At 43.9% G+C, this 14841-nt stretch overlaps 2 protein-coding genes across 3 annotated transcripts; one reads left to right on the forward strand and one right to left on the reverse strand.

The window, feature by feature from the left end:
- Positions 1-1506: 1506 nt before the first annotated feature.
- On the reverse strand, positions 1507-4130 carry LOC308170906 (uncharacterized protein; the record flags this gene model as incomplete). Its single annotated transcript, XM_080545760.1, has 5 exons — positions 1507-1898; positions 2201-2432; positions 2781-3016; positions 3427-3583; positions 3987-4130. The coding sequence occupies 5 exons, from the start codon at positions 4128-4130 to the stop codon at positions 1786-1788; spliced, it is 882 nt and encodes a 293-aa protein (XP_080401886.1). The 3' UTR covers positions 1507-1785.
- A 1312-nt stretch (positions 4131-5442) lies between these two features.
- On the forward strand, positions 5443-14683 carry rrp9 (ribosomal RNA processing 9, U3 small nucleolar RNA binding protein). 2 transcript variants are annotated; one of them, XM_080545519.1, is made up of 15 exons: positions 5443-5592; positions 6486-6580; positions 6740-6852; positions 7421-7488; positions 7610-7651; positions 7777-7903; positions 9278-9402; positions 9514-9606; positions 9750-9850; positions 9943-10077; positions 10811-10873; positions 11210-11355; positions 12290-12369; positions 13849-13922; positions 14547-14683. In XM_080545519.1, exons 1-15 carry the CDS (start codon positions 5509-5511, stop codon positions 14665-14667), a joined length of 1467 nt encoding a protein of 488 aa, XP_080401645.1. In that variant the 5' UTR covers positions 5443-5508; the 3' UTR covers positions 14668-14683. The 2 variants fall into 2 exon arrangements, with proteins under 2 accessions (XP_080401645.1, XP_080401646.1); XM_080545520.1 differs by having other exon boundaries at positions 7424-7488.
- Positions 14684-14841: the final 158 nt, after the last annotated feature.

Here is a 14841-nt window from a genome sequence, read left to right on the forward strand (position 1 = left end):
ATGTGTTCTATGAGTCCGAGCCAGCGGTCAGATGCTGTCTGGGTCAGCCCCAGCAGATGCTGAACAGGTGAACCTCTGCGACCCTCTCCGTCCCCCAGGGAGAGCTCAGAGCTCAGACTATGTGGATGGATACAGCACTCTTACTGCTCAGCAGCCCTTGGCCATGGAGGTCCTTGTTTCTCCTGTTGAAGGTCTGTCTCTGGGAAGGACCCCTGGGCTGGACTGGTAACCGCTGTCAGAGGATCAATAGGTGATGTGAAAGTGGGTCCACAGAGACACAGTTGGCTGAACATAGGAGGAGGAGTCAGCCGCTGTTTAACATTAATAGCACTTTGTTCCAGAGGAGTTGATTGGTGAAGATGCTCTGTGAAGCCACACCCACCCTGTGTCCCGCCCCCTCTCCCATGCTCTTGTATCATGTATGTGTACTGTATGCTTTGCCTGTTCCTACACACACACACACACACACACACACACACACACTTCTCGGTCCTCCTGTGCTTACAGCCCTCCCCTGTGTCTTAAGAAGAACTGACACATTGACATTGACTTGATATACATTCATGTTCAGTTTAAAAAACTGAAGAAATGTAGAACTCTGAGATTCTCTTCAATACAATAAACAGCATGTTTTATTTTCATATTCTTGTTTAAAAAGAGCATTTTGTTTGTTCAACATTGCTGCAATTCAATGATTCAACTGTTCGGATAGATGTACAGTATAGTGAAATGTGTGGTTAAGTCATTTATTTGGCTAGCACACGTGTGCCGTTAAGGCTGCTATGTGAGTACATCTATTACAAATCTACACATCTACAAATCATCTACTTTCAGACTAGACAAACTGAGACTAAGACAATCTGCTTCCTGACTCAATGTAATACCAGCGCGTGATCTTAAGAATGATAAGGTTCTATCTCCGTTTAGGGCAGTTCAGAGATATTGAGCAGCAATAAGTAATAATAATAAGTTTTTACATTCCATTATGTTTTGTGAGATTGAACCTTTGTATTTTATTAATTACTAACTCAAAAATAAAAATAAATAAAAATAACACCACACAGGCATTAATAAACACCTGATGGATCAGATTATGTAAAAAAAATCAATTTTGACAAAAATTGAGATAGAACCTTATAATTCTATCTAACGTCACGAGCGTCATACAGTTGATGGAGGGTGATGGAGGGTGACATCTCTACATCTCTCACCTCAGTTACACAACATACCAGTCACACTGACATCTGCTGGAAGAATGACTGTGTTACATTCACAGGAGGAGGAGTAGCAACGTTTAGTTATGTTAACAACAATTAACAATTAAAACAACTCATAATACTTACAATTAAATAAAAACAGAGGACATTTGTGTCATTTAATTGATGTGCTATACAGATCCGCACTCCCAACGATAAGAACCAGGGCTACAGTCGAGTGAAGGAGCTCAAGTCGTTACTTTGCATCTGTAAAATTATTCAAAACAGCACTTATTGGTAAAATATTACACAAAAACAATACAACATGAAACAGAACGCACCAGAGAATCAAACATGTACAGGAGACCATAATACAGTATATCCTTCATACAAACTTCAAACTTAGGTGACAATAAACTGACATAACATAGCTGATTAACTCTTTAAGTCAAATGATATAGCAAGTACCATGTCTACATCTGCTATCCTACAACGGTGGCCAACAGTACAGGACAGGACAAGACGAGGCGTTATACTGTGTGATCCCACCCTGGGATCTGAGAGAATGTCTTTGGTTCTGACGGCAGCGTTAGCGATGTCTCACCAGTCTCTTCTTAAACAGTTTGTCTTCGTTATTCAGTTTTGTCCTGATGGCAGATCGAATCACACTGAAGTCCACTCCAAACTTTATCTTTACGTGTTCTGGGAAAAAAAGGCCATTGAAACACATTACTTACTCTTAATACAACAATTTGAAATTAAAATGTAAATAAGTTCATGCTTCTTGTTCCAGTGGATGTTACGGTACATGTGGGAAAACTAGGGTTAGGGTTAGGTGCTAGGGTGACTTGGTACATGCTGGCATGTCTAACCCTAACCCTAACCCGAACCCTAACCCTAACCGTAGCACCTAACCCTAACCCTAGTTTTGTAGACATGTCCACATTGAGAAAGCATGCATATTGTAGCCTACATCCAAACTAGGGAGATATGAGAGACGGTACCTTGGACACTCCTTAAGATGTCAGGGTTGAGTGGAGGCTTCTGGGTCTCCTCTCTGTTGATGTTGCACCTGCGGCCCTGCAGGGTGTGCGTGGCCAGGGTGTCCCTGTCAAACAGCACCATCAGCAGGGCGGAGATGTACTTCTTGTAGTCTGTGATCTCTGAGATCCTCTCGTACAGACTCCTCCTCACTCTCAGGCCTCCAGGCAGATGCAGATACGCATCATCATCCTCCTGAAGGTCAATATCCAAATAAATATTATTATATATAATTAATGGTTATACAACAGTTAGTTCCGACCAAGTCATTTGATTGGATTTGATTGGACAAGAGGCATTCCATGAGTGTTGATATACAGTATAACAGCACAATAGCATAATCTGTTGTCACTTATTACTGTTAACTAATAAATCGCGCTGTAGAACTGTTGTGTAAAAGCAACATCACACTCGAGGTCGTGCTGCGGCCTCGTACCTACGACCCAATCACAGCTGTGCTGATATTCAGTATAACACACTCCCTCTCGTGTGATATTGCTTAATTATTAAATAATAGGTTATTGAAAGTATTTGGCCACTTACAGTAGGCCACGTCTTAGATTGAGCATCATAGACTGGTGATGAGGTGAGATGTCTATGGAAGTCTTGATGGGACCTCACCTCCACTGCCAGATCCACTGGTTCAGTGATGTAAGTGATGCTGTCCTCCCCGCTGCCCTGAGGGACGTCCTCAACGCCGTTGGCCTGGCGGGCGTGGTCCAGGACCGTCCGGAGGTCGTGGGCCGTGTGTCTCATCTGGGTCATCAGGTCGTTCATCTCTAAGTATTACAGACAAACAGCTGTTCAGGAATCACCTGGCTTAACCTATTTATTTAAATATCTCTGTGTTATATCAATGAGTAACTGTAAAAGTTATAGTTGTGTATCATACATCAATTATTGTTATTATTATTACTATCATACTGTATCAGTTCTATAGAGTAAAGAGTATCTGCATTAGTACTCAAATACTACTACTAATAATAATAATAATAACTTTATTTCTATAGCGCCTTTCAAAAAAACCAAGGACGCTTTACAATTCTACGGGAAATGATCAGACAGACAAAACAGAAAACAAACAAAGCAAAACTGAAACAGTGACTAGGGGCCAAAGGCCTTGGAGGATATGAAAGACAACTGATTTAATAATAATATAAGTTGTTATATAAAGTACAAGATAAAGTACCTTTCATCTGTTTCAGCTCCCTCTCGGCCAAGATTCTACATCTGCGTTCATATTTCAGTTCTGATTGAAGTTGGTCGATTTTCATCAAGAGACTTATAGTGTCTGTTCTCATCCCAGGACTCTGAACCTCGTCTCCCTCGAAGCCGATGGGTTCACTCTGAGGACGGAAGACACAAGCAAGTCGGTGGTTAAGTTCATCAGATGGGATATGGCAGACTGAGTCATATATAGTTCTAAGACATAACAGATCAATACAGATCTCTCTCTGTCTCTCTCTCTCTCTCTCTCTCTCTCTCTCTCTCTCTCTATATCTCTCTCTCTCTGTCTCTCTCTCTCTCTCTGTCTCTCTCTTTCTCTCTGTCTCTGTCTCTCTGTCTCTCTCTCTCCCTCCCTCTCTCCCTCTCTCCCTCTCTCCCTCCCTCTCTCCCTCCCTCCCTCCCTCTCTCCCTCCCTCCCTCTCTATCTCCCTCTCTCCCTCCCTCCCTCTCTCCCTCTCTCTCTCTCTCTCTCTCTCTCTCTCTCTCCCACTCTCTCTCTCTCTCTCTCCCTCCCTAGCTCACCTCAGCAGACGGATACAGCTCCTCTGCTATCCTGTACTTCTCCTCTATGGGATCGATGTCGTCCACCGTCTCCATGCTGCCCATCTTCATCATCTTCACCTGGTCTTGTATGGATGCCGTCGCTGCTGCCCTCTTCTGTGGCATAGCAGGCCTCCCTGGGGTGAGATGGGTGAGACACTTTCTGAAAAACAGACAAAAACACATCAACACTGGACATCATTCACTGTAACTGCACACAATCAAATGTATTTTCTTTCCAAGTCCATCATTCATTCATAATTTAGGTGAATCATGTAATACATTAAATATTATAATACTACTGTGTGTGTGTAACACAACTTAAATGTCCTTTCTTTGTCAACTTTCTTTTCAATACAGAAAGCTCAAATTTAAACAAATCTAGACTACATCTCAGTGATACTGCATTCTGCATTCTGCAGTTTCTGGCAGTGAGACTAAATAAATAAAATTAAATTAAATACATTTAAGTTAAATGTCCTTTCTTTGTCAACTTTCTTTTCAATACAGAAAGCTCAAATTTAAACAAATAGACTAGTACATTTCATAATTGATACTGCATTCTGCAGTTTCTGGCAGTGAGACAAACGGAGGCAGCAATGGGGCAACATCGAGATCTGATTAATCTGATTAATTGGAGGAATTATTGGCTGCAAGGGGAACGATTTAAACGTATTTGTTCGCTTAGGAACATTAATACCCACCTTCAATACCGCTGTTGTGCATACATCAATTATTATTATTATTATTACTATCATACTGTATCACTTCTATAGAGTAAAGAGTATAGATTTTACTGCATTAGTACTCAAATACTAATAATATATATAATATAATAATAACTTCACCCACCTTCAATATACGCTGGAGACACGCGTATTCACAGTACACAGTAATCCTACCAAGTACCCAGAGAGGAAGTAGTACTGCAGTACTGCGGTGTACAATCTGATAATAGATATTTATTTTAGATTTAGAGATAAAACCATGTCTTTAAAAACCGCAAACACTCAGAGCTCTGCGGTATTAATATGTGCTTTAATGTACTTTCATGTGAAGATGCTATTTCTTTATTTTCTCTTTATAATGACTTTTTGATTGAACAGCTTTTAGGGTTAGGGGTTAGGAACTGTTGTTGTTGGGACCAGAACACCTGGGGACAGGTTTCGCCCCTGCACACGTTTCCTGCTCAACTCAACGCAACCTTGTCCAGCCAATCACATTTCGATTATAGTTCCTAACCAGCTCGGTTGTCCAATGAGAGAGCAGGATCTTCTTAAAAGGCGGGGCGAAGGCGCTTTTCTAATGGGCGGGGCAAACTGATGCATGGATATTAGCCAATCAGCACCTCCGTTACCCCTAGTTCGGTTGGAGGGAATGAGTGTGTGTACCCATGTGGGTTCAGTGTTGACTTGCATGGCCGGGATGTTTAGCGCGTTACTGTAGAAAGTCTGTTTATTGATCATTTTGCAATAGTTGTTTTTTTTCACCGTTGTGCTCCAACATGTCGAATTTTTTCATAAAGAAAAGAGCACCAAAGTTCTCCCATAAAGATAAAGATGGGAATCCAGCTGGGCCCAAACGAAAGGTAAGTACTAACTAACGATGTAAAAGTTGGATGGGGGGCGCATTATAAATAAAATTAACAATTAACAATTAGTAATTAATCAGCTGGGCCCAAACGAAAGGTAAGTTAGTAGCAGCATGTAACTAGCCTGTCCATCTGCCTGTCTGTCTGTCTGCCTGTCCATGTGCCTGTCTGTCTGCCTGCCTGTCTGTCTGCCTGCCTGTCCATGTGCCTGTCTGTCTGCCTGTCCATGTGCCTGTCTGTCTGCCCGTCTGCCTGCCCGTCTGTCTGTCTGCCTGTCTGTCTGCCCGTCTGCCTGTCTGTCTGTCTGCCTGTCCATGTGCCTGCCTGTCTGTCTCTCTGTCTGTCTGCCTGTCCATGTGCCTGTCTGCCTGTCCATGTGCCTGTCTGCCTGTCTGTCTGTCTGCCTGCCTGTCTGTCTGTCTCTCTGTCTGTCTGCCTGTCTGTCTACCTGTCTGTCTGTCTCTCTGTCTGTCTCTCTGTCTGTCTGTCTACCTGTCTGTCTGTCTCTCTGTCTGTCTCTCTGTCTGTCTGTCTGTCTGTCTCTCTGTCTAACTAGCCTGTCCATGTGCAGGCTCTGAGATCTGTCTGTCTGCTCTGAGATCACAGATCATGTAGTATTGTACTAATACATACCCAGCCATCACCTTGTCTTAAGATGTCTTAATTAACCAAAATAAGACATTTTTTTTGTCTGTCAAGATGTCTTAAGTCGTCTTAAGACCTAACCTGAAGACATGCACTCATGCACTCACTTAAGACATGGAGCATAAGAGCCATATTTTCTGTGTCTTGAAGACACAGAACATCATGAGATGTCTTAAGACACTGAATATCAATAGTATTGCTCATATCTGAACGCCATGTGTTCTCGTGTGGTTTGGTTGGTTCAGAATGACCATGACAAGGGACATGACAAAGGTGGACGAGCCAAGAAAGTCACGTCGAGGAACAACGAGGAGATCAGCAGCGACTCTGAGCCAGAAAGGTGCCAAAGTGTGACGTCATGTGATGAGGATGATGATGATGATGATGATGATGGACTGTATTGCCAATTAATCTCCGCTCAACTGTTTTGTAGCGAGAGATAGTACTTAAGTTAGCCTATATCTTTCATTAACCCTTATGTTGTTTCACATACAATTAGTTCTGCAGTGCACAAGAGAAGGAGGACCAACGTTGAGGAAGAGTATGATGAGACGCCGCAGGAGAAGAAGCTGCGCTTAGCCAAACTCTACCTGGACCAGCTGAGGGACGAGGGTAAGACACCCACGTCTCATCTTCCATGCTATACAGGGGAGTAAACCCCACTAGGGACAGGGGGGACATGTCCCCCCCACTTTTCAAAACCTAGATTCTGTCCCCCCCCCCCCACTGATGGTAATGTTACTGTTGGTGTCCAGCATGTTTACAGTTAGTTTGTAAAGACTTTTAACTGACCGCCCCCCGTAAATTAACTGATTTCAGAGCTTTCTGAAATCTGTATTTATGAATGTGTTTATTATTAAGTTTCGTCTTTTGATGTGCCTGCTGCTTATAGCACAACCGTATATGCTTGTCAACAGAGTGATGTGTGTAGTTCTTCATAGATCTAGCCTCTTAATTCTGCCCTCAAAGTGCATCAAATTGATGCATTTTACTTTCAAATGTAAAAAAGAAATCTTCTGTGTCCACCCACTTCCCAAGTTTTGCCCTTGATGCTATATATATCTTGGAGTCTTAACAGAACAAGATGTTTGTTAAATCAACATAAGAGTGAACATGTAACATGCGGTGCGTGATCAGAATCTGATGCTCGAGCCTTGTGTACTCCCTTCCTGTCTCTCAGAAGAGAAGAAGACAGAGGAAGATGCGTTTGAGACAGACCTGGTTGCTGGAAGACTTGAAGAGGATGTGGTATGTGTGCTGTCTGCTGTGACAGTGCCGTTGTAATGATTTAATGCTAAATTTTGTTGATGTGTTTTAGTGGTTTATACTAAATGATATTTATCTCAGCGCGAACATTTCTTTTTCTCAGCTCGAACAGAAAGGAAAGCTCCAACGAATGATCGCAAAAGATGTGAGTTTTCATGTGTCGCTGTCTCCCGTGTGTACCTTCCAAGTGCATATTTAGTATAAGAGTTTGATGTTTTTATTGAGCTGTCATCCTTACTTGTCCCTGATGATGGTTGTCATGGTTCCCAGATCCTCCCACCAGATGCCTCTGAGATCCGCTTGTTAAGGGGACACAAGCTGTCCGTCACCTGCCTGGTCATCTCCCCTGACGACAAACACATCTTCTCTGCTGCCAAAGACTGCTCCGTCATCAAATGTGAGTCTTCCCTGAATGTCTAAATGTCTTCCCTAAATGTCTCTGTCTTTACTCCCAAAATGTTTGAAAAAGGTTCTCAGACAGCGTTCTAAAACCCCTTTCCCAGTAGATTCCATGGAATGTACCTGGTGTGTGTGACCCTGGTCAATACCTTGTATTCCACATTTGGCAATTTTTGGGGGGCCACTACCCACACGTTTAGCTGTGTTGCTCCTTCCACGAATGCATGATCCTTACAAGTTGTACCTCGTTGTAAAGTTGCGACACCAACTACCTTTTGCTTAACACCAGCAAAACAAAGGAGTTGGTGGTGGATTTTAGGAGGAAGAGAAGGACCCCAGCCCCCATCACCATCAAGGGGGTGGAAGTCGAGAGGGTGGACTCCTACAGGTACCTGGGAGTACAAATTAATAACAAACTGGACTGGACTGACAACACCGAGGCTCTTCTCAGGAAAGGGCAGAGCAGACTGTTTTTCCTGAGAAGGCTGAGGTCTTTCGGTGTCTGCAACAAGCTGCTGCGAATGTTTTATCAGTCGGTGGTTGCCAGCGTTCTGTTCTTCGCCGTGGCCTCCTGGGGTGGAAACATCTGTGCCAGGGATGCTGCGAAGCTAAACAAACTGGTGAAGAAGGCCAGCTCTGTGGTGGGGACCGGGCTGGACAGCCTAGAGGTGGTGGCAGAACAGAGGATGGGGAAAAAACTGGCGGCCATGCTGGCCAATCCCTCCCACCCGATGTACTGCGAGCTGGCGGGGATGAGGAGCAAGTTCAGCCACAGATTTGTTCTCCCCCGTCAAAGTACAAAAAGATTTGGACAGTCCTTTGTTCCAGCTGCACTCCGACTCTACAACCAGGCCCTGCAGGGTGGGGGAGACCTGGAGCTGGAACTTTGGAACTTGGAACTTTTTACTTATTGAGCCTTCACTGTTTTATGTATTTTATTGAATGTTTTCTGTCTGCCCTAACTGAGCTGTTTGACAACAAAATGTCCCCATTGGGGACAATAAAGGTTTTCAATAATCAATAATCAATAAAGGTGACTAATCAGGCTTTCCAACGATATAAAATACAATACCAATTGGTATTATTAAAGGGGAGGAATAATCATAATAATAATGATGTTTCTGAACTTTTTTTGAGGAGTATATATATATATATATATATGGTATATGGCAGCCTCACGTCTACTACGTTCCAGTTCTGCATCCAGATGAATGTGATTAAAGTAGCTTGTGCAAACCTAGGACGTGTGAAAAGGACCAACCCGGCAATTTACAGGGAATTATGTGTGAAAGGGGCTTAACTGAACTGCACACAGTCAACGTTAGTTTGTGTCAAATTCAGGAACTCACACATTTTCTCCTGTTGCCTGCAGGGGATGTTGAGACTGGGAAGAAAGTGCATACGATAGCTGGCGGGAGGAAAGGAACCGAGGATCGTCATGTTGGACACACAGCCACGGTGCTGTGTATGGCCATAGCATCAGACGCCAAGTACCTGGTGAGCGTCCCCTGTACTGATGTGGTTTACAACACTGTTGGTACGCCATCCCAGCTGTGGAGATATTAGCAAATGCTTTCACATTTCAAGCCGTTCCTTTTTGGTTTTCAGGCGACTGGAGACATGAATAAATTGATCATGATTTGGGAGGCAGCGACGTGTAAACACCTATACAAGTTCACAGGACATCGGGGCCCTGTGTCGGTAAGCTCTCTCGCTGTCCCCTCTTGGCACGCAACCCCTTTCCTTCCCGTCTGTATTCCAGTCTAAACCAGGGAGCCTCTCCCTTACTGTCTCTCTCTCTCTCTCTCTCTCTCTCTCTCTCTCTCTCTCTCTCTCTCTTTCAGGGTCTGTCCTTCAGGAAGGGCAGTCACGACCTGTACAGCGCGTCTCACGACCGCTCGATCAAGGTGTGGAACGTAGACGAGAACGCCTATGTGGAAACACTGTGAGTAATGTGACGCTGGGTGACAGATGGCGTGGGTGTGTGTGTGGAGGTGTGTGTGGTGTGTGTGTGACCTTGTGACTCTCCTCCCTCAGGTTTGGGCACCAGGATGTGATCACAGGGCTGGACGGCGGCAGCAGGGAGAGGTGTGTGACCGCGGGGGGGAGGGACCGGACCGTGAGGGTGTGGAAGATCGCAGAGGAGTCCCAGCTGGTGTTCCATGGCCATGAGTGAGTCCAGGCCTGCCCTCTTTCCATCCGTCTCTCACAGCTTATTCCACCTCTTATTTTAACTTTTTACCGTCTATCTGAAAAGCCTGATGCCTTTCAGCTGATTGGTACCCAGAGTAAAGCCTGGGGTGCAAACTTGTCACCTTTCTGCTAAATTAGCAGTTTTTATCTCAATCGGTCATCCATGTGAATCGTGTAGATCTGCGGTCTAAGTCTCATCCAAGTCACATGATGCGTGAGCTGACTAATCTCCCTGTCTGCTAAACTCTGCTGCTGTTGAAATGACTTTTAGCTTCAGGCAGCTAGGTACAGTTCCAGACAGCGTGGAGAACACAGTCACAGTAAACTGTTTTTGAAGTAATTCTGCAGGTGTTGAGGTCAGGGCTGCCGCTACTTACACATGCATCATTGTTAGACCAGCGTTAGTGCTAGCGATATCCCCTCCCTAAGGTTAGCCGCAAAAAATGTTTTGGGCCATCACCAGTTTGCACCCCTGAAAGCATTAATGATGAACCTGAACCAGGCCTGGCTGATGAAGGATTTGATTAGAATATATATATATATATATATATATATGTGTTCACCCTTCAGTCACAGTGACCGGTTTGATCATGGCGTTCACAATGCTCTTTTTGTCCTTCAGCTTTGTGCTCTTGTGTGTGAGGAGAGCACGTTGTGTCCCTGTCCTCGCTGGCCTGTCCTTTGTAACTGTTCCTCCTTTCATCTTTCTCAGGGGCTCCATCGACTGCATCCAGCTCATTAACGAGGAGAACATGATAACAGGAGCTGACGACGGGTAAGAGAGAACCAGCTGTTCTTCATCACAGTTATTATTATTCTGATTCAGAGTTTTGACCAGGGCAAGGTGTCTATATATATTTTTTTTAAAGAAAGAAGGAAAACGTCTATCAATGAGACTGCCAATGGCCCCGGGCCTGGGCTAGATGACTCTTCCTGCTACGACTGGTGGATTGATGATTCACCTGCTTAGTCAAATGTATTGAGTGTAAGACGCTTTGGAATAAGGCGTAAATGTAAATGCAAGGGCACACGGATCAGGCTCCAGTCTGGTAACAACACTCTCTCTCCCCCCCCCCCCCCCCCCCCCCCCCCCGCCCCGCCCGGCCGGCAGCTCTGTGTCCCTCTGGAGCGTCAACAAGAAGAAGCCCCTGAGCACGGTGAAGCGGTCGCACGGTTCCCATGGCAACGTCGGGCTGGAGCAGCCGTACTGGGTGGCATCCGTGGCGGCGCTGGCCAACTCTGACACCGTAGCCTCAGGTGCTGCACACACACACACACACACACACACACACACACACACACACACACACACAGAGAGCTTACATTATTATTATTGTGAGAGTTGCTGTGAATATTAAGCACTGTGCAGTAAGACTAGCAGTAAGTGAATACTTCTGTGAGGTACAGATGTACTAAACAGATTATCGTGAGTTTAGAATGATAAGGTTCTATCTCCGTTTAGAATGATAAGGTTCTATCTCCGTTTAGAATGATAAGGTTCTATCTCCGTTTAGAATGATAAGGTTCTATCTCCGTTTAGAATGATAAGGTTCTATCTCCGTTTAGAATGATAAGGTTCTATCTCCGTTTAGAATGATAAGGTTCTATCTCCGTTTAGAATGATAAGGTTCTATCTCCGTTTAGAATGATAAGGTTCTATCTCCGTTTAGAATGATAAGGTTCTATCTCCGTTTAGAATGATAAGGTTCTATCTCCGTTTAGAATGATAAGGTTCTATCTCCGTTTAGAATGATAAGGTTCTATCTCCGTTTAGAATGATAAGGTTCTATCTCCGTTTAGAATGATAAGGTTCTATCTCCGTTTAGAATGATAAGGTTCTATCTCCGTTTAGAATGATAAGGTTCTATCTCCGTTTAGAATGAGAAGGTTCTATCTCCGTTTAGAATGAGAAGGTTCTATCTCCGTTTAGAATGAGAAGGTTCTATCTCCGTTTAGGGCAGTTCAGAGATATTGAGCGTCAAAGTTTTTACATTCCGTTATGATTTGTGAGATGGAACCTTTGTATTTTATGAAATACTAACTAGAAAATGTCAACATTTAAAAAAATAACACCACACAGGCATTAATAAACACCTACTGGATCAGATTATGTAAAAAAACTCAATTTTGACCATAAATGGAGATAGAACCTTATAATTCTAACGTCACGTTATGTCGGTTGCCTACGTAGGTTCCCACAACGCTCAGGTGCAGCTCTGGCAGTGTGGTCAGGGGTTCAGAGGTCTGCAGCCGCTCTTCAGCATCCCGGTGGTAAGTCCTGTCTGTGTCCATGGCTGCTGCCTCAGCGTTACATTTACATTTCATTTACATTTTTGGCATTTAGCAGACGCCTTATTCCAAAGCGACTTACAATCAATACATTTGAATACTAAGCATGTGAATCAGCAGTCCACTATTCGTTGCAGGAAGAGTACTCTAGCTCGGGCCCGGGGCCACTGATAGAAGGAAAAACCTTCTCCCTATTATCGCCTTCTACTAAAACTTTTTTTTTTTTACATTACCTGAGAAACTGAGAAACAGTACAAGGGGGGCAGTAGAAGTTCTTAGGGACACAGTAGAGGGGAAAGCGGGTGTCTTTAGGAGACGTAGTGGTGGGGGTCAGAAGATTTCTCAGGAGGAGCAGTTAAGATGTAACCTGAAGAGATGGGTCTTCAGTCTACGACGGAAGATGGGTAGTGACTCTGCCGTTCTGACAGCCGTGGGGAGCTCATTCCACCAGCATTACCTAGGGATGGAACCATGCATCACCATGCAGTTAATTATCAGTTAATGCAGTTAAATATGAGACGGTGAAATTAAGAATTAATCGCAATACTCTTTTCACCCATAAAAACAGACGGCACACGTTTTTCTCGTTACTGAAATTCCTAAACTATTATGTGCTATCTATCAAAATAATTCGAATGCTTCCTGAAAGCAGAGAAGCTGTGCTTTCTACCCATCTAGGGTTTTATGACGGTAACTCAGAGCACACCGCTCATGGAGAGGCTGAGGCGATTTGAAGAGAGAGGCGGCGTTACGAGGGAGGATGTTTTAGTGGTGTTTTACAAGCGGTGTTTTCATACTGTTGTGCGTTTGTGTACTTATGTGAGATTTCTCATGTCTGAAATGTCATGAAGATCATCTCGGCCCTAGGTTTTCAGACATGAGAAGTTTCACACAAGTACACAAACTCACTGGCTTTGAGTTTTGTTTGTGGATGGTTTGGTAACCCTAGATTCTAGGGTTACCAAACCACCCACAAACAAAACACAGAGCCAGTAGGGGGCGACAGTGCACTCTCTGCAGAAGCAGCACTCCCTGGCCCGTGTCTGCAGCTAGAAACGTTACACCCTAACCTTACCTCAGAAACAAAAAGGGAATCTTTAAGAAAATACAGTATTTTGTAGTTTTTGTCTTGAGAAATTAATACAAAACATTTTTCTCAGTGTCATAATTTCTCTGCAATCTGATTTAGTTTAAAAAATCATGTTAGAAAATCATATGGTGAATGGTGAGTTGAGTGCGTCGTTCCATCACTAGCATTAACTGCTGCTTTTCTTCATGCTGGTTGTGTAGAAAGTGACCGTGGGGGTCCTGCTTACCTGGCCTTTAGTCTGACCCCTACTCCCCCTCTGTGGAAGAATCTGTTTTGGATGTGGATAGAATTGTGTGAGTGCTCTGAATTAATGTATCGGTCTTGTCTTTCTGTCTCCATCCATCCATCCCTCCATCCCTCCATCCACACAGACGGGGTTTGTCAACAGTCTAAAGTTCTCCAGCTCTGGTCAGTTCCTGGTGGCGGGCGTGGGACAGGAACACAGGTATGTACCAGGACCGCCTGCTCTCTCTCAGACAGAGATGCTGTTTACATACGGGATACCCTGAAAACAATGAAGTGTTTCTCACTGGTGAACTGAGCTGTCTTGTGATCCCAAGGGTAAGGAGAGTTGTGTTTTTGTCTCTCCACTCTGTATTATTTTTCTTTATTTTGTTATTAAGTTTGAAGTCTTCAACTAAAAATGTAAATAATAGAGTGTATGTATGTATGAATGTTATGGAAGTGTATTGTCTGTATGTAAGTGTTTAAGATGAAGGCTTGTTTGAAAGTATGGTATGAGGACCCCAGGGAGGCTACTGCATTGCTGTATCTAATGGTGGATCCAAACAAACAAACAAACAAACTGAGTTAATGATGCCTGTTCAGTGTTGTACAGCAGCACTCTGTATGGAAGTAGTTGCAGAAATGAAGGGAGCCCACTAGGTGGCGCTGTTATCTCACTCCTAAATCTCCCTGGACCGTTCTTTTCTGATTGTAACAGGCATAACACCCCAATGGCTGTTGTCTTGTTGTTTCCTTGTTGGGAGTGACTGAAGTCTCAGGTCTCACGTGCTTCGTGTCATACACCATGTTGAACTTTCTGTTATGTTTCTTATTTGTCTGTCAGACTCGGTCGGTGGTGGAGACAGAAGGAGGCAAAGAACGGAATCTACATTATCCCTCTGAAAAGAAAAACTCCCGAGGAAGAAGAGGTCAAGAATGGGGAAGAGGTCAAGAACGGGGAATAGTGGAGTGGTGGATGAGATGGGCTGTGTATGCAATTTTGTGTAGTTTTGTAAATTAAATTCTTTACACAAATGCTTTTTTGTCTACCGTCTATTTATAACACTGAGCTGACTTGGTATTTGGGATGTGACGTCACCTCTGTGTGTGCAGCTGGTGCCTGCGTCTGTGCGTTTTAG

Source organism: Nansenia antarctica (genome assembly GCF_963989245.1).
Source record: "Nansenia antarctica genome assembly, chromosome: 15".
NCBI classification, from domain to species: domain Eukaryota; kingdom Metazoa; phylum Chordata; class Actinopteri; order Argentiniformes; family Microstomatidae; genus Nansenia; species Nansenia antarctica.